The 19,729-nt window shown below is 41.5% G+C and overlaps 1 protein-coding gene and 1 long non-coding RNA gene across 4 annotated transcripts in view; one reads left to right on the top strand and one right to left on the bottom strand.

Annotated features, from left to right (window-relative positions):
* Positions 1-19,729, top strand: part of LOC140206155 (vesicle-trafficking protein SEC22b) — a 44,077-nt gene that overhangs the window by 12,082 nt on the left and 12,266 nt on the right. The window contains exon 3 of the mRNA XM_072274397.1: positions 16,577-16,737. Coding sequence (XP_072130498.1) covers positions 16,577-16,737 — 161 coding nt within the window. The remainder of the gene's footprint in view (positions 1-16,576; positions 16,738-19,729) is intronic.
* Positions 736-19,102, bottom strand: LOC140206157 (uncharacterized). 3 transcript variants are annotated; one of them, XR_011888077.1, is made up of 4 exons: positions 18,494-19,102; positions 13,274-15,918; positions 5,893-6,022; positions 736-2,823 (listed from the first exon to the last, which is right to left on the bottom strand). It is a non-coding gene; the product is annotated as an uncharacterized lncRNA (long non-coding RNA). The 3 variants fall into 3 exon arrangements; XR_011888076.1 differs by having other exon boundaries at positions 736-6,022; positions 18,526-19,102; XR_011888075.1 differs by having other exon boundaries at positions 736-6,022.

Consider the following 19,729-nt stretch of genomic DNA (forward strand, 5'->3'; position numbering starts at 1 on the left):
CTGGGCTGTACTTTTCTATGACTCTAAATGCAGGAAAATGGCATTGGTGTAGAAAAGTATCTCGAATGGTATGGGTGAGTTGGGCTGAAGGGTTTGTATCTGTGCAATATGGTGCTGTAACTATTGTATCGCCCTATAAGGAAGTGACTTTCTGGGAAGCTAGAGAACAAGTTGCAGTGACTTTTGCAGGCATCTAGAAGACTAGAGGGTGGCTAATGTTTTGCCATTATTTAAGAAGGGCAACAGAGACAAGTGAGGAACTACAGGAAAGTCAGTCTGACAACAGTAAGTTACTGATTGGTTTTCTGAGGTATAGGATCTACCAGCATTTGAATAGGCAAAGATTGATTAAGGATATCCTGCACAACTTTGTTTATGGGAGATTATTAAAATAAATTTTTGAAGAGGTACCAGTAGAATTAATGAGAGCAGGGCAGTGGATGTTATCTTTTCAGACTTTGGCAAAGCTAAGGAGAGAGCTAACTAAGTGGATAAATAATCTTCACATAGACCACAAGATATTAGGCCATTTGGCCTATCGAGTCTGCTTTGTCATTTGATCATTACTGATTTATTTTTCGTCTTAACCCCATTCTCATGCCTTTTGCCCACTATCTTTAACACCCTTACTAATCAAGAACATATCAACTGTTAAAATCTCTGTTTAATTTCTGATCCTTGGGGTTCTTCTGGGTGTCAAAAATGGCAAGCAGTCTTAATTTCAACATTGCAGTTTATTTTTGAGTACAAACACACACCCTAAATAAAGAGCTGAGAAACAATGGTAACAGGGAAATTAATGCTGAAGGGTGTAAGACAAAGGTATAAATAAAAGATAGAACCTCTGAAAAATCTATCACATTTATAGATAACGTAAATTCCTTCCATGGAGACAAATTAGTTAGTAGGCTACTTAACTAAAACAATTGCATCACGTGGGTAATGTGCTAAAACGTAGCCAATGAGAAAGGTGATAACCGGTAGTTTAGCTATGTTTGAGCGTTTCTGCCAGTGAGTTTGAAAAATACATGAGTTTGTTTAAAAACTACAAATTTTAGAAAAGTATTATTTTAAAAAAAGTTGTTTCCAGCAGTCCTCCCTTTTGATTCTATAAGGGATCATGACAGAATCACATATGAAAATTCAGAGGCAAAAAAACTTAAGTGTTTACATTACAGAGTAAACAAACACAAAAAATGTAGATTATGATAATATCCAATAAAAATGTCCAGTAATTATATTTGTGCGTGAAGTCTTCCCACAGTACTTGTCTTAATCTGGAGTCACTTTAGCTTGCTTGCAGTGGCTGGTGTGTATCCACTTACTTTTATTTTCTACCTTGACTTCTGAATTGGTAATTAACAGTATTTCCCACCGAGCCCCCAGGGATTCCTTATGCGGTTTCTTCACCAGGACCCACTCGCCAGGAAACGAGGTGTGTCCTTCTGATAGACTACTCTATACAGCAGAATCCTGTTGAGAAGCAGTCTAAACAGTTTATGTTAGTTTTGTACAATAATCAACTGAAGTATCTGACATAACATGTGTATCAAGATCAAGCGCTCCCAGTAGTGACATGGGTCACCCCGTCACCACTTCAAATGGATCAGTTTTGTTTTCTTGTTTGGGGTTGCCCTGATGCTGCATAAAGCCAAAGGAAGAGCTGTAGGCCATGGTACACCTTCCTCGTGATATCAAGTCAGCCATTGTTTGATGATGCCAGTGTCCTCGTGACAGTTGTCCTGATGACTCTGGATGATGTGGGCAGTGTAAAGACCATTCAAACTTCATCAGTCGACGATAATTCTTGACAAACATTTCCAGTGAAATGCATTTCCTGGTCAGAGTCAATGTGGCATGGCAATTCCCATCTCGGAATATAGTCAACCTCTTACCTCACAAGAGAAGAAAAGCATTGCATAATTTCAGGCTACAGTTGCAAATGTAATGGAGATGTGGTCAAAGTTGCAAAAATGACTAGGCTTGGGCCTGCAGTCTTTGTCTGCAGTGGTAGGGCAAAAATTGGATGGCTTATCTTCACTGTGGTGAAGTTGGTTTCCTATGCCAACGAGATCTAGTTCAATGCCCTCTTCTCCCACATAATTTGCATGTCCAATTCCACTTGTTATTGGTCAGCAAGTGGAGACCGTTGAACACTCTGTACTGATCTCATTTGGACGTCGATATCCTGTTCTACTTGTTTGGCAGCTTATATTAGTTCACTGTCGGATACAGCACTTTTACTCCAATTTGCTTGTTAGCTTCACCATCCATGAAAGAGGGCCAAATATAGTGTCTTCAATATTATTTTTGCTTATTCCTGGGGCTCCTGAGTAACTGAGTCAAATTGTCCTATAGCTAGCATTGATAGCGCATTTCCTCTATTTATTTACCAACGGTATTGTTTATAGGAATCACTTAAGTAAGTGGTTAAGATTTCATTTAACTTTTCAAGTGAACCGCCAGTCTGTTTCAAAGCTTTGGCCGTTAATTTTGATATTAAAGAAGACTCTACTTTTGAATGTCACAAATCTCACAATCCCCACTGTAACCATAATATCAGGTTACAAACAAACAAACATCCGTCTGGACTTACATGAACTTTTTTTAAAAGGTACAAATCTTATAAAAAGTATTAGTTTAAAAAAAAGTGGTTTCCAAGACAACCTCCTCTTTAAATATACCCAATGACTCGTCCTCCAAAGTCATCTGTGGCAATGAATTCCGCAGGTTCACTACCTTCTGGTAAAAGAAATTCCTTCATCTCTGTTCTAAAGGGCCATCCTTCTGTTGACACAGTGGGTGATGTGTAAATGGAACAAGCTGCCGGAGAAAGTGATCCAGGCAGTTACAATTTACTGTAAGAGCAGAGTTAGCCATTCAGCTTTCTCAATCACATTCACCTACATTATCCCTTAACTCTCAATCCTTTTACCATTCAAGAGCCTGTTTTAAAGACACCCATTGACTTAAACTCCACAGATTGACCGCATTCTGACTAAAGAAATTCCTCCTCATCTCAGTTGCCTTTATTTTGAGGCTATGCCCTCAAATCCTGGACACTCATAGTAATGGAAATGTCCCCTCCATATGCAAAAGGTAACAAGTTCCAGATTCTCCCACAAGAGGAACTATTCTCTTCACATTCACTGTAAGATATCTTCAGGAGAAAAGAAGCTGCTGCCAAAAGAAGTGGTTGATACAGGCGTAGTAGTATCATTTAAAAAGCAGTTGGATAGGTACATGGAGGGCCAGGGCTTAGGGGAATATGGGTAAATGCAGGAAATTGGGAGTAGCTGGGTGGGTATCATGGTTGGTATGGACTCATTGGGCTGAAGGGCCTGCATCCATGCTCTGTTGCTCTCTGTTCACGTCTTAGTCAAATCAAAGCTCCATTGGACACAAGCCTAACTTGTCCAATACTTAGTCTCAGATGACAACTTGCCCACTCCCAGTACAGTTCTAAGTGTTAATGTCTGCTTCCAACGTTAACATTTATCCATAAATAAGCAGAATAATAATGACATGGTATTCTAGACATAGTTTTATCAAGGCTCTGTATCATTAAAGCATAACATCCCTAGTTTGTTATTCAATTCCCCTCGTTTTAAACAACAACAACCTGAGCATTCTCATTTACTCAATGTACATCCTTCTGTAAACACCATCCTTCTGTAAACCATGACCGTCAAATCCCTCTGCAACTCAGAGCTCTACAATCTCTTGTGATGAAGGAATTATTTTATTTTTTACTTGAGCAGAAATGCCAAAATGGACAACTTTTTGTGAAAGAGGAGGAGAATTTAATAACAAAAAATAAAATTAAAATGGAGGACATTGCGGAAGGGAAGGGTTTGATTAATCTTGGTTAAAAGGTTAGTACAACATTGTGGGCCGAAGGGCCTGTACTGTGCTTTATATCTTGTATGCTTTATTTCAAGTTTAGGAAACCAACATCAAACAGCTCTTGGACATTATAAAGAAGCTAGACAAGAACTCAAGAGGGGAATTAGGAAAGCCAGGTGGAGCTTTGGAATTCTTGACAAGTAGGATTAAAGAGAACCCCAAGGCATTCAATACATCAGTCAAGAGCAAGATGATAACAAGGAAATGGATAGGACCACTCAAGGATAGGGGAACGTGCTTGGAGACAGAGCATGTGGGTGAGGTCCTAAATGAGTACTTTGCATCAGAATTTATTTAGAAGAACGTGGAGGGTAGTGAGGTCTGTGCAGGGCATTTGAGCTAAAGACAGAGGTAGTGTTGGGTTACTTAAAGAATATTAAGACAAATAGATCTGCAAGGCTTGATGGTTATTTGAGAGAGGCAAGAGATGAGATTGCCATGGCTTTGATCTAGATCTTTGTGGCCTCTCTAGACAGGGTTTTGGAAGACTACCAATTTGCTAAAGTTCCATTTTCATTTGGAGAAATAGGAATAGTGCTGGGAATTATCGATCAGTGAGTCTGATATAGTGGTAGGAAAGCTATTGGAGAGGATTTATGAGCATTTTGAAAACTATGAGCGAAACATTAGTGGCAAATCATGTCTGATTGAGGTTTTTGAGGACCTGACGAAGGTAAATGATAAAGGTAGAGCTGTCAGTGTTGTTCACGTGGATTTTAGTAAGGTATTTGTCAAGGTCCCTCATGGGAGGCTAATGCAGATGATTAAGCTGCATGGGTTCCACAGTAACTTTGCCATTTGTACTCTGAATTGCTTGTCCATAGAAGACATAGGGTAGTGGTTGACGAGACTTATTGGGCTGGAGATCTGTGACTTGTAATGTTCCACAGTGATCCATACTGGAGTCTCTTGCACTTTATAGGGCAGTACATCGTTAATGGCAAGACCATAACAGTGTAAATGTACTGAAGGATCTTGGGGTTCAAGTTACGGATCCCTGAAAGTGGCTCCACAGGTTGATAGGGTGACAAAGAAGGTGAATGGCATACTTAAGCAAGAGATTCTGCAGATGCTGGAAATCTTGGGGAACACACATACAATGCTGGAGGAATTCAGCAGGCCAGGCAGCATTTATTAAAAGTCAATGTTCTGCCCCTTTCTTTCCAGTCCTGATGAAGGGTTTCAGCCCTTATTTCCATGCAACATGGTGGGTGGAAGGGTCTGTTCTATACTGTACTGTTCTCTGTTCATGTTTGCCAGATCTTTGCCCACTCACTTAACCAACCTGTATTCCTCTGCAAATTCCTTGTGTTGTCTTCTGCTAATTTCCTACTTTAATTGTGTCATCAGCAAATTTAGCAATGCTATCTTCAGTGTGTGTCTAAGTCACTATATAAATTATAAAAACTGAGGCTCCAACACCATTCACTCTGGCGCACCTTTTGTTCTAATTTTACTTAGCAATGACCTATTCATTCCTCTTCTGTGTTCCTTGTTAGCAGCCCATCTTTTGTCCACACCAATACTTCTTGCACGTGAAATATGGTTCAAATTAACTGTATTATCGAAGTACATGTATTCCACGATTTACAATCCTGAGATTCATTTTCTTGCAGGCATACACAGTAAATCCAAGAAACACAATAGAATCAATGAAAGGCTGAACCCAAAAGGACAGACAAACAATCAATGTGCAAAAGACAACAAACTGTGCAAATACATAATAATAATAAATAAATAAGCTATAAATATGGAGAACTTGAGATGAAGAGTCCATAGGTTGTGGGAACAGTTCACTGATGGTGTGAGTGAAGTTATCCTCTCTGGTTCAAGAGCCTGGTGGTTGGTGATAACTATTCCTGAACCTGGTGTTGTGAGTCCTGAGGCTCCTATACCTCCTACCTGATGGCTGCAGTGAGAAAGAGAGCATGGACTAGATGGTGGGGGTCCTAGATGATAGATACTGCTTTGTGGGGAGGGCTTTACCTGTGACGGACTGGGCTATGTCCACTACTTTATGTAGGATTTTCTGTTCAAGGGTTTTGGTGTTTCCATACCAGGCTGTGATGTAGCCAGTCAATATACTCTCCACCACACGTCGCGTAGGGAGCGATCCCTGCGGAAAGCAGAAGGTAGGGGAGAGAGTTCTCAAACATCCAGTGATGCCACCCACACCCCCTCTTCCACCATTTTCAAATCTCTTTTCCCTCTTTCACCTTATATCCTTGCCTGCCCATCGCCACCATCTGGTACTCCCCCACCCCTCGCTTTTTCTTTTTTCCATGGCTTTCTGTCTCTTTCACCAATCAACTTCCCAGCTCTTTATTTCATCCCTCCTTCTCCAGGTTTCACCTAGCATCTTGTTTCTCTCTCTCCTTCCTCCACTCTTTAAATCTACTCCTCAGTTTTTTCTCCACTCCTGCCAAAGGGTTTCAGCCCGAAATGTCGACTGTGCTTTTTTTGTAGGTGCTGCCTGGCCTGTTCAGTTCATCCAGCATTTTGTGTGTGTTGCTCAGATTTGTCTCATTCTGTTTTTTTTATTACTTCTTACTCTGTTAGTCTTTGCTGTTTTATATATGATCTTTTGACATGTCACCTGTTTCTATAATGTTGATACTTTTTTTTAACTTGTTAGTTAACTACAGATGCTGGTTTTTCCCCCTTGGAATTTTCTTTCTTGTGGAATGCTTCTATTTGGAAAAGATTCCCTCAGATGTCTACCTCTGCAGTTTGATTGTCTAATCCTGTAACCTGATTATCTGGCTCTGCTTTCATGCCCTGACATAAGTTAAAATTCAAGTCTGGTATCCGTCTCCTTCAACCGTAAAATTCAGATCATTGTTACCTTGAGGCATCTTCACAATGAGGTCATTGATTAAATCTAACACACTGCACAATATCATCTACAAACAAGGGAAAATCTGCAGATGCTGGAAATCCAAACAACGCACACAAAATGCTGGCGGAACTCAGCAGGCTAGGCAACATCTATGAAAAATACAGTTGACGTTTTGGAACAAGACCCTTCATCAAGACTAGAAAAAAATCTCACCTTTTTGTATCCTCTTTAATATTATTGGCTTGCTTACTTTTGTATTCCATCTTTATCTTTTTTTGGTTGCCTTCTGTTGGTATTCAAATGCTTCCCAATCCTCTAACTTGCAACTAATTTTTGCTCTACTATATGCCCTCTGTTTGGCTTTTATGTTAGCTTTGATTTCTCTTATTCATGGTTGTGTCATCTTGCCTTTAAAATATTTCTTCCTTTTTGGAATGTATATATCCTGTGCCTTTCAAATCGCTTCCAGAAATTCCAGCCATTGCTGCTTTGGCGTCATCCCTGCCAGTGAACGTTTTAAATTAATTTTGGCCAGCTCCTCTCTCATGTCTCTGTATTGCCTTTTCCTCTACTGTAATACTGATATATCTGACTTTAACTTCTCCTTCTCAAATTTCAGAGTGAATCCGATCATGTTATTATCACTCGCCCTTAAGGGTTCTTTTACCCTAAGCTCTCTGATCAATTCTGGTTCACTGCACAACACCCAACCCAGAATAGCTGATCCCATAATGAGCCATCTCATAGGCACTCAAGAAACTACCCTCCCCTGCCACCCCCGGAATCCAGCACCTACCTGATTTTCCCAATCTACTTGCATATCAAAATCCTCCATGACTATTGTAACACTGCCCTTTTGGCATGCATTTTCTATCTCCCATTGTAATTTGTAGACCACATCCTCACTACTGTAAGGGGGTCTGAATACATCTTTCATCAGGGTCTTTTTATCCTTGCAATTTCTTAGCTCAATTCACAACGATTCAACACTTTCCGACCTTATGTCACTTATTCCTAATCATTTGAGTTCATATTTTATCAACAGAGCAATGTCACCACCTCTGCCTTCCTGCCTGTCCTTTTGATACGATGTTTATCCTTGGACATTAAGCTTCCAGCTATATTCTGATTTATAATTCAGTAATGCCAACATCATTCTCGCCAATCTGTAACTGTGCTACAGGTTTATCTACCTTATTCCGTATATTGTGCACATTGAAGTATAACACCTTTAGTCCTGTATTCACCCTTTTCAATCTTGTCCACCTTATATGTTGCAACTCATCTTGTTGATTGTAATTTTGCCCAGCACCAACCTCTCCTTGCTAAGAGTCTCACTACACTTTGTCTTTGTAAACCAACAATCTCATCTTCTGAACCCCTGCACCCTGCACCAGTTCCTCAGCCCACATATTCACCTGCCAAATCATACTATTCTTACCTTCACCGGTACATGGCACAGGCAGCAATTCAGAGATTACTACCCTGGAGGTACTACCAAGCTCCCTAAAATCTCTCTTCAGGACCTCTTCACCGTGTCCACCTAATGTCATTGGTGCCAATATGTACCAAGACTTCTGGCTGCTCACCTTCGCCCTTGAAAGTGCCATGGACCTGATCTGAGACATCCCTGATCCTGGCACCAGGGTGGCAACGTACCGTCTAGGTGTCTCTGTCACACCCACAGAACCTAATCTCTGTTCTTCTGACTAAGCAATCTCCTATGAACTCTGCAGTCCTCTTCGTCTTTCTGTTCTTTTGAGCCACAGCACCGGACTCCGTGCCAGAGACCTGGTCACTCTGGTTCCTCCCGATAGGTCGTTCCCCTCAATGGTATCTAAAGTTGTATACTTGTTATTGAGGGAACAGCCACAGTTGTACTCTGCACTCTCTGTGCATTTCCCCTCTTCCTGACAGTCACCTAGTTACCTGTCTCCCGCAACCCAGGGGTGACTACTTCCCTGCAGCTCCTGTCTATCATCTCCTCATTATAAAACATAGAATAGTACAGCACAGTACAGGCCCTTCGGCCCCCAATGTTGTGCTGACCCTCAAACCCTGCCTCCCATATAAGCCCCCACCTTAAATTCCTCCATATACCTGTCTAGTAGTCTCTCAAACTTCACTAGTGTATCTGCCTCCACCACTGACTCAGGCACTGCATTCCATGCACCAACCACTCTCTGAGTGGAAAAAACCTTCCTCTAATATCCCCCTTCAACTTCCCACCCCTTACTTTAAAGCCATGTCCTCTTGTATTGAGCAGTGGTGCCCTGGGGAAGAGGCGCTGGCTATCCACTCTATCTATTCTTCTTATTATCTTGTACACCTCTATCTTGTCTCCTCTCATCCTCCTTCTCTCCAATGGGTAAAGCCCTCGCTCCCTTAATCTCTGATCATAATGCATACTTTCTAAACCAGGCAGCATCCTGGTAAATCTCCTCTGTACCCTTTCCAATGCTTCCACATCCTTCCTATAGTGAGGCGACCAGAACTGGACACGGTACTCCAAGTGTGGCCTAACCAGAGTTTTATAGAGCTGCATCATTACATCGCGACTCTTAAACTCTATCCCTCGACTTATGAAGGCTAACACCCCATAAGCTTTCTTAACTACCCTATCCACCTGTGAGGCAACTTTCAGGGATCTGTGGACATGTACCGCGAGATCCCTCTGCTCCTCCACACTACCAAGTATCCTGCCATTTACTTTGTACTCCGCCTTGGAGTTTGTCCTTCCAAAGTGTACCACCTCACACTTCTCCGGGTTGAACTCCATCTGCCATTTCTCAGCCCACTTCTGCATTCTGTCAATGTCTCTCTGCAATCTCTGACAATCCTCTACACTCTCTACAACACCACCAACCTTTGTGTCGTCTGAAAACTTGCCAACTCACCCTTCTACCCCCACATCCAGGTCAGTAATAAAAGTCACAAAAAGTAGAGGTCCCAGAACAGATCCTTGTGGGACACCACTAGTCACAATCCTCCAATCTGAATGTACTACCTCCACCACCACCCTCTGCCTTCTGCAGGCAAGCCAATTCTGAATCCACCTGGCCAAACTTCCCTGGATCCCATGTCTTCTGACTTTCTGAATAAGCGTGCTGTGTGGATCCTTGTCAAATGCCTTACTAAAATCCATATAGATCACATCCACTGCACTACCCTCATCTATATGCCTGGTCACCTCCTCAAAGAACTCTATCAGGCTTGTTAGACACGATTTACCCTTCACAAAGCCATGCTGACTGTCCCTGATCAGACCATGATTCTCTAAATGCCTATAGATCCCATCTCTAAGAATCTTTTCCAACAGCTTTCCCACCACAGACGTAAGGCTCACTGGTCTATAATTACCCGGACTATCCCTACTACCTTTTTTGAACAAGGGGACAACATTCGCCTCCCTCCAATCCTCCAGTACCATTCCCGTGGACAACGAGGACATAAAGATCCTAGCCAGAGGCTCCGCAATCTCTTCCCTCGCCTCGTGGAGCAGCCTGGGGAATATTCCGTCAGGCCCCAGGGACTTATCCATCCTAATGTATTTTAACAACTCCCAACACCTCCTCTCCCTTAATATGAACACGCTCCAGAACATCAACCTCGCTCATATTGTCCTTACCATCATCAAGTTCCTTCTCATTGGTGAATACTGAAGAGAAGTATTCATTGAGGACCTCGCTCACTTCCACAGCGTCCAGGCACATCTTCCCACCTTTATCTCTAATCGGTCCTACCTTCACTCCTGTCATCCTTTTTTTCTTCACATAATTGAAGAATACCTTGGGATTTTCCTTTACCCTACTCGCCAAGGCCTTCTCATGCCCCCTTCTTGCTCTTCTCAGCCCCTTCTTAAGCTCCTTTCTTGCTTCCCTGTATTCCTCAATAGACCCATCTGATCCTTGCTTCCTAAACCTCATGTATGCTGCCTTCTTCCACCTGACTAGATTTTCCACCTCACTTGTCACCCATGGTTCCTAAACCCTACCATTCTTTATCTTCCTCACTGGGACAAATTTATCCCTAATATCCTGCAAGAGATCTCTAAACATCGACCACATGTCCATAGTACATTTTCCTGCAAAAACATCATCCCAATTCACACCCGCAAGTTCTAGCCTTATAGCTTCATAATATGCCTTTCCCCAATTAAAAATTTTCCTGTCCTCTCTGATTCTATCCTTTTCCATGATAATGCTAAAGGTCAGGGAGCGGTGGTCACTGTCCCTCAGATGTTCACCCACTGAGAGATCTGTGACCTGACCCGGTTCATTACCTAGTACTAGATCTAATTTGGCATTCCCCTAGTCGGCCTGTCCACATACTGTGACAGGAATCTGTCCTGGACACACTTAATAATCTCTGCCCCATCTAAACCCTTGGAACTAAACAGGTGCCAATCAATATTGGGGAAGTTAAAGTCACCCATGATAACAATCCTGTTATTTTTGCACCTTTCCAAAATCTGCCTCCCAATCTGCTCCTCTGTATCTCTGCTGCTACCAGGGGGCCTATAGAATACCCCCAGTAGAGTAACTGCTCCCTTCCTGTTCCTGACTTCCACCCATACTGACTCAAAAGAGGATCCTGCTACATTATCCACCCTTTCTGTAGCTGTAATATTATCCCTGAGCAGTAATGCCACCCCTCCTCCCCTTTTTCCACTCTCTCTGTCTCTCTTAAAGCACTGAAATCCAGGAATATTGAAAATCCATTCCTGCCCTGGTGCCGGCCAAGTCTCTGTAATGGCCACTACATCATAATTCCATGTATGTATCCAAGCTCTCAGTTCATCAACTTTGTTCCTCATTCTCCCGTATGAATCAAAGGTCATCGAGCTGCAGTTCCAGTTCCTTGATATGTTCTTTCAGGAGTTGCAGCTTGGTGCACCTGGAGCAGATGTGTTTATTCGGGAGTCTGGAGATCTCCCAGACTTCCCTCATTCTACACAGAATACAAAACACTGCCCCGGAGCCATTCTCACTAAACTGCAATACCCTAACAGACGAGAAATGAATAAATAAGAACAGAGAGAGAGAGGATAACTTATAAAATAAAATGCCACGTCCAAACCCATGCCTGATGAGCCAAAGCCACTCTTAACACTGGCACTCTCCAAACCAATGGCTGTTCCACTTGCACTTGAGGTATTTTTATCTGCCCCTTCTAATGAACCCCTCTTGCTGATTGGTCGCTCCTCAACTCAGGGAAACTACTGCAATACTCTGTCTTTAAAATCTTGATCACCGTCCTGATTAAAAGGTAACTCTTTTCCCTCACCCCGACGTGGATTGTCTAACTCAGAGAAAACGGGTGCGAAGCATGCATCTTAAATCTTGAATGCAGACCTAACTGAAAGGTAGCTCTTTTTATGCACGCCCTCTTGCTGATTGGTCACTCCTCAACTTAGAGAAACTGCTACGAAACTCTGTCTTTAAAATCTCTATCGACATCCTGATTAAAAGGTAGCTCTTTTTTCGCATCCCTGATGCGTCCTGCAAGATCCTTATCTATAGCTTTCTTAAAACTTGAGGAGTTGTCACTATTCCCTAACCGCTCATCCACTGAAAGGTCAGTCACCTAGCCAAGGCTCATTACCCAACACCGGGTCCATTACAGCCTCCCCTCTTGTTGAACTATCTACATATTTATTTAAGCAACCCTCTTGGATGCACCGAACAAGTTGTTCCCCATCTAAGCCATTTGTACTAAGAAGGTCCCAGTTATATAAGGAACAACAGCCCTATTGTTTTTATACATTTCTTTAATCTGCCTGCACATCTGTTCCTCACAGTCCAGGTGGCTATTGGGGATCTATCATACAATTCCATCAGAATGATTGCACCCTTTCTATTTTTGAGTTCTACCCATATGTCTTTTCTGAGTGCAGATGTGATATTGTCCCTGATTAGTGGTGCAACTACCCCCTCCCCACCCTTCTGTTACCTCCCTCTCTATCTTTTCATTGAAACCCTGGGACATTTAGAACCCATTCCTGGCCCTGTCTCAAGCAAGATCCATACTCAAAGTTCATCATTTTTACCCATAATACTCCTAGCATTAAAATGCACAAACTTTATCCTTTCCACCCCATTGTATGTATTACTTTTCTCCTGCCTATTTTTACTGGTCCTGACATCTACCTTCCTCTGCATCCCTCCACTTTCTGACCTTGTAGCCCGCTGCCCATCCCCCTGCAAAAACTAGTTTAAACTCTCCCAAGTGGCACTAGTGAATCTTCTGGCTAGGAAGTTAGTTCCTCTCCAGTTTAGCTGAAGCACTACCCTTCAACTTATCTTTGTGTCATCCGCAAATTTGGCCACAAAGCCATCAATCCCATCATTCAGCTTATTAACATGTAACGTAAAAAGTAGTGGATCCAACTCAGACTCCCTATGGAACATCACTAATCAGCAGCAGCCAACTTGAGAAGGCCTCCTTCATTCCCACTCTTTGACTTCTGCTGGTCAGCCGGTCTTCTATCCATGCTAGTTTCTATTCTGTAAAACCATGGGCTCTTACCTTGTTTAGCAGCCTCACGTGCAACACCTTGTCAAAGGCATTCAGAAAATCAATGTAAGCAGCATCCACTGATGCTTCTTTGTTTATTCTGCTTTTTACTTCCTCAAAGAATTAGAACAGGTTTGTCAGGCAACATCTCGCTTTAAGGAAACCATGCTGATTTTGGGTTGTTTTTTCACGTGCTTCCAAGTTCCCTGAAACCACCTCCGTAAGTAATGGACTCGTCCTCAAATAATGAGGTCATGCTAATAAACCAGTAATTTCCCATCCTTTGCTTCCCTCCTTTCTTAAGATTGGAGCGACATTTGCAGACTTGTTGTGTGCTCTGGAACCATTCCTGACTGTGGTGCTTCTTCAAGAATCACTGCGAGTGCTTCCACAATCTCTTTGGCTGCCTCTTTCAGAAGGCTGGGGTGTAGTTCATCCAGTCCAGGTGACTTGTCCACCTTTAGACCTTTTTGCTTTGCAGGCACCACCTCCTTAGTAATGAATCACCAGCATATCTCATAAAATTTGTTAACTTACCAGCAGCAGTACAATGCAAGACATTATAAATGTAGAAAAAAAATATATGGATTTTTGTTAAATAGTTAAATTTAAAATGGTGCAAAAACAGAAATAATAAAAAAGCGAGGCACTGTTCATGGGTTCAATGTCCATTTAGAAATTTGATGGCGATGGGGAAGAAGCTGTTTCTGAATCACTGAGTGTGTGCCTTCAGGTTTCTGTACCTCCAGCCTGATTGTAGCAATGAGAAGAGGGCATGTCGTCGGCGAAGGGAGTCCTTAATGATGGACACCACCTCTCTGAGGCACTGCTCCTTGAAGATATTTTGGATACTGTGGAAGAGAGTTCACTCACTTCTGTCCCCATCTGTTGAATTTCTGGCATGTTGCCAGTGAAGACTGATACAAAACAGTTCTGAATTGTTTACTGCTCACTTTTCACCAATTATCACTGACAAACTTTACTGCCTGTAAAAGGTTAACCTTTGCACTTTCTCCCTTGGTTGTTCACCAGTTTTCTGCGATATGTCTTTAAATTTTTTATGATTCGTATATAAATTGGCTGCATTAAGGATGTTGGATTGGCAGGCAGAAATTCTAGCCGGATGTTTCTCAAACATTCTGAATCAGGGTGTACTGTACAATTGTCAATAAGCCTAAGAACTTTACTTGATTTCCGTTGTAGCTTCATATCCCAACTCATCAAACATTACTTAAAATTTCAGAAGTCATCCATGCATTCTTTTTAGCATAGTACTCGAATGGTAAACTATCCACTCTTAGCCCCTGAAAGTATCGAGGCTTAACGCTCTTCCCAATAGCTAACAATTTCTTTTTATCAGTTCTTGACATATTTGAACAACGCTACACAGTTTGCAATCCATTGTTTCTTTGAACCTGATATTGTTGTGTCTTTATAGTAGAGGGAACTATCAGGTGGGGTGTGATTTTTTTCCAAAAAGGCCTGTTTCATTGGCATTGTGAATATCACCTGATCAAAATTTTTGAAGCAAATCAGCGAGTTTTGTCGATTTCCATGTTTCTGCACGTAGAGCATTAGCAGTATCTTTCTCGGCATGCGTTTTCTTGAATTTAATGTGCCGACATTTCCAGTGAGACAACCAACCATCTGCTGCTTTAAAATCCTGTGACAACCTTCTTAGATAACTCCTCTGACTTGTTTTTAACATTGGTCCACTGACACACGCAGCTTGTCCAGTTACAATGGAAAATCATTCATTGAGGGCCTCTTAAACATCTTGATCCTTGCCTTCACACCTTCATTTTTGGGATGTTCCCTGTTGTCACTTGTTTAATGCCCATTGCCTCTATCAAGCGTGCAATTTCAGATTTCGGCACTCTAGATGTCTCTGCCAGCTGACGATGAGTAGTGGTAGGCGGATGACTTTTAATTTGATCCAGAAGGGTAATTTTTTTGGCAATTGTCAAATCCTTTCATGTCACCTTGGCAAGGGTCTCAAATTTTTTTTAAGTCAAAAATTAAAGCAAAACAAAATGATCAAAAATCACTGATTTTTGAATCTTCATCCATCGACCCAATGGACAACGTAACACAAGCACACGCTACTGACACTGTTTAAAAACTGTTTGCTCTAAGCAAGGCATAGTGTCTGCCACACAACAGCCACACAAGTGCACGTGACCGGCGCTTGTTAGAAACAGTGTCCTGTCCCAATTAAGCGGCATTGTGTTCCAACTAAATGAAGGGAAACCTGGTTATTTTCTTCATTAGTTTTTGTTCTTTAAGAGTTGTCTTAACTAAGTGGCTATCCTGATTAACCAATGACCCAATTAACTTGAATCTGTTGTAAAATTCTGACAGTAGGGAATGTTGTTTTCAGTCCGAAAATTAGACCGTGTATGCTGGAAATCAGAAATAAAAACAGATCATGCTGCTGAAACTCGGACATCATCTATGCAAAGAGAAATTTTAACAATTCAGGTCAGAAATCTTATAGTTAAAGTCTTAACTCTGCTTCTCTGTCCACAGATGCAGCCTGATTTCTTGAGTACTCGCAGCATTCATTGGTTTATGCATGCACACACAGAGTAGTCATTATTTTCCAAAAGCTTCTTGATGACTTTTAAGAAATCAACACCCAGGAGGTCAAACGGCATCTGTGGAAATATACAGAATTAACTTATCAGTGTCATCATGTGAACATGGAATTTGCATAAAATACTCACTACATTGTGTACATTGAGTTGCATTGCACTAAAATGACCAATAATGTACACTACCTCACTTTTTTTAATATACGTTATTTCTGTTTTTGCACATTTTAAAAATCGATTCGATATACATAATTGATTTGTTTATTTATTATTAAGTTTTATTTTATTTTTTTTCTCTCTGCTGGATTATATATTGTATTGAACTGCTGCTGCTGGGTTAACAAGTTTCATGTCACATGCCAGTGATAGTAAATCTGATTCTGATATCACTAAATAGTAAGATGATGCCGGTAAACCTGAATAAATAATCAGTAATGCATGGACAGCATCTATTTGTAAGCAATCAACAAAATATAAGCAGTGGTTTAACAATTTAGTCAGTTTAAATTGGATAAACTATCCATTGTGAAATGAGATGGCAGTGAAAGAATTACACTTTTGTGGATGAGCAAATCTGAAAACTTTATCTCCTACTTCTGCTGCAGTTAGTGATTGGAATTTTCCATTTGGAACAGAAGTGTTAGATGTGTTATCCTAAATGATCATTGAACTATTGCCTTAACAGAAGTTATTTCTCTAACATGATTTTTTTCTTCTACAGCTATGTGATAGAGAAAGGTGTCTGCTATTTGGTCTTATGTGATGCATCATATTCAAAAAAACTGGCTTTTGCGTATCTTGAGGACCTGCAGGCAGAATTTGACGAGCAGCATGGAAAGAAAGTCCCAACAGTCTCCCGCCCTTACTCGTTCATTGAATTTGGTGAGTGTACCATTCCCTGGTCTTGCTCTTTTATTTGCAATCGCCTCTCTTGTCACTCACACCTAGCTGCCTCCTTGTTCGGTTTATAGGTGTTCAGTGAGGGTGAGACTTTTAAAAGGGAAGCTTTAATTTTATTTAAAAAGAAAATTAGTCTAAGCATTCCACATTCTTTTGATTTTCTCAGGAATTTGAGATCATGAGACAATTTATTTTGGAGAGTTAGTGGACCAGATTTAAAATTCAAGTTGGGGTTTTCTGTGGAGTTTGCGATTGCGGGACAGTTACTTGCAGAGAGTAACATGCTAGGTTAAGAAGGTGAACGGGACCTGTTGGGACTTTCTGCAGAGCTTGAGATTGTATGGATAATTAGGAATTTGGCAAGGACTAATAAAAAGAAGTTAGTTTTAAACAAAGCGACCATTGTAGGAGCAGCCATTGTTAGAATGTGCCAGGGTTAGAATGGGGAGCTGAGGATTTGGATCAGGATGCTTTGGCAAGAAGAGGTGAAAGTTTAGGTAAGCTTCTGTTAAGTTTCTTTCTTTCTTGCTTACTGCCCAGTTAAAGCAGCGGGAATGACAGTCGGGACATTGGAGGGCTCCTCTTGCGGAATGTGGGAAGGCAGAGAGACCTTCAGTATCGCTGGCTGCCACACCTACAAGGTCATACAACTGCAGCTTCTTACAGACCACTTTAGGGAACTGCAACTGGAGCTGAATGGCCTTTGGGTCATACGGGAAATGGAGAGGTGATTGATAGGATTTACAGGGAAGTTATTACACCTAAGGTGACATGTAACTGAGCGACCATCAGAAGAGAGAAAGAGAGTAGGCAGCCAGTACAGGATATGCCTGTGACGTTTGCCTCAATAATGAGTATATTGTTTTGGATAGCAGCAAAGCCAAGCATTCAGGTTTCTGGCACTGAGTCTGGCCCTGTGACTCAAGGGAAGGGAGGAGAAGAGGCGAGCACTAGGGACAGATAGGTGATTTTTTTTTGTATGAGAATGAGATCTCCAGATAGTATGTTGACTCCCAGGTGTTAGGGTCAGAAACATCCTGGATTCAGTCCATAGCGTTCTTAATGGAGAAGGTGAGCAGCCAAAGATTGTGCACACGTTGGTACCAATGGCAAAGGCAGGAAGGTTGATGGGGCCTTGGAAAGTGAGTTCGGGAGTTAGGAGCAAAGCTAAAGGACGGGATGATGATCTCCAGATTGCACCTATGCCATGTGCTAGTGAGGCTAGAAATAGGAAGATAATACTGTTTAACACATGGCTTAGGAGATGGTGCAGAAGGGAGAGCTTCACAGTTTTGAGTCATTGGGCAGTCTTCCATGGCAGGTAGGATCTGTACACAGTTTCCACCTGAACTGGAGGGTGTTATGTTTTGTATCTTCGAAACATTAAACTAATTCAAGGGAAGACAGAGTCCAAAATGAGTGCCTAATGTCATGTTTACTTTAAGCAAGGTGCATATGTATCACGTGGTAGTGTGAGGACATACAGTATATGCAACTCATGTTCGTATACATATAACCATTAATGAATTATTTAAACAAACAAGAATGCTTAATCAAACAATATATATACAAGATTACCCAAATATTACTGAAATATTAAATACATTCCTCCCTGCTTAACTATAAAATCCAACTCAACAGAGAACACATCTCAACTCTATACAAAGTATATTATATAATACGACTACTATATACAGATATCCACACCATAGTAAATTTTAAATTGTCCCATTCAGACCTAAAGATTTAATTGTTGTGGACGATTCTTACTGTTGTGGAATAATGTCTCTACTGATAAAGGGGTTCGCTCTGCATGGCGGTTGAGACTTGTGGCTGTGAAACAATTTCTGGTTCTAAGGCCTCTGTGGTGGTTGTGGGAGTTGACTCTGAGACAGCAGGAAGTAGCTCTGAGAGTAGTTTCTTCTTCCTTTTTCTTCTAGTTTGTGCATCTTGATCTTGGGAAGGTTCATTTAGTTCACTGGAGTATTCTCTTACTGATCCTTTCATTGCTCCCCCTACGATCTGTTCTCTCCTTTTGGTTTCCTCATCCACAATATCAGCTGATGATGAATCCTCTGTTTTTGTATCTTTATTGACTGCTTTCTTTTTGGCCTTCCATTCATCCAGCTGGCCTTTGGTCTTTGCATCTACCTTTACAAGCAGTTTTTTGTTTCTCACTTAAAGTTCATCCAATAACGTTAATGCACACAGAGTAGATTCTGGTTCTTTATACTCACAAAAGCTGAATGCTTATAACTTTCCTGAAGCTCCTTGACCTTCCTTCGAGCTTAAAACTAAGCCAGATTTTGCAAGTCACTGCCTGATTAACATATCAGAGGCTTTCTCAGATAATGTTCCCTACAAAAACTGTTGTAGTCAGACCACTGCTTTCATCATTTCCACACTTCCTCTGAGCAGCCCGGTCCTTCCTTGTTCCAATATGCTGCCCAACCAGAGGCACAGATGTTGGCACCAATGCTTGTTCTCTGTTGAGCAATGGTTCATGGTGTTCTGAATCGAGACTGTTGTGTCATCATCTAGTATCTTTCTTAATTTGCTTTCAGATGGCTTCATTGCAAGGGATATGGCATGCAAGTTGTGCCTCCATGTTCTGAAGGTCACAGCAAGCATAAAAGGCATTGATCTCACCTGGGAGCAAAACCTTCTTGTCACCTTTTTCACTCGGTTTCACTTTATAGGAGCTGTTAGCATTCAAGCCTTGCCACAACTGTTGAGCATCCTTCAATGATTCAGATTTGGTATGGAATTGCCACCTTGCATGTGAGAGGGCTTTCTGGAGACTGTTCCTGGACCTCTTGTATTTTACTTGGTTTCCAGACATGGATGCTATTAATCTGGCCATAAACAGATTGTGGATCTCATGGCTCATCCAGTGCTTCTGGTTGGGGAAGATTTTATGGGAGCACACTCATCTACAACTGTTTTTAAAAAGTCTGTGACAACTGTTATTCAG

Source organism: Mobula birostris, chromosome 12 (genome assembly GCF_030028105.1).
Source record: "Mobula birostris isolate sMobBir1 chromosome 12, sMobBir1.hap1, whole genome shotgun sequence".
Classification (NCBI taxonomy): Eukaryota; Metazoa; Chordata; class Chondrichthyes; order Myliobatiformes; family Myliobatidae; genus Mobula; species Mobula birostris.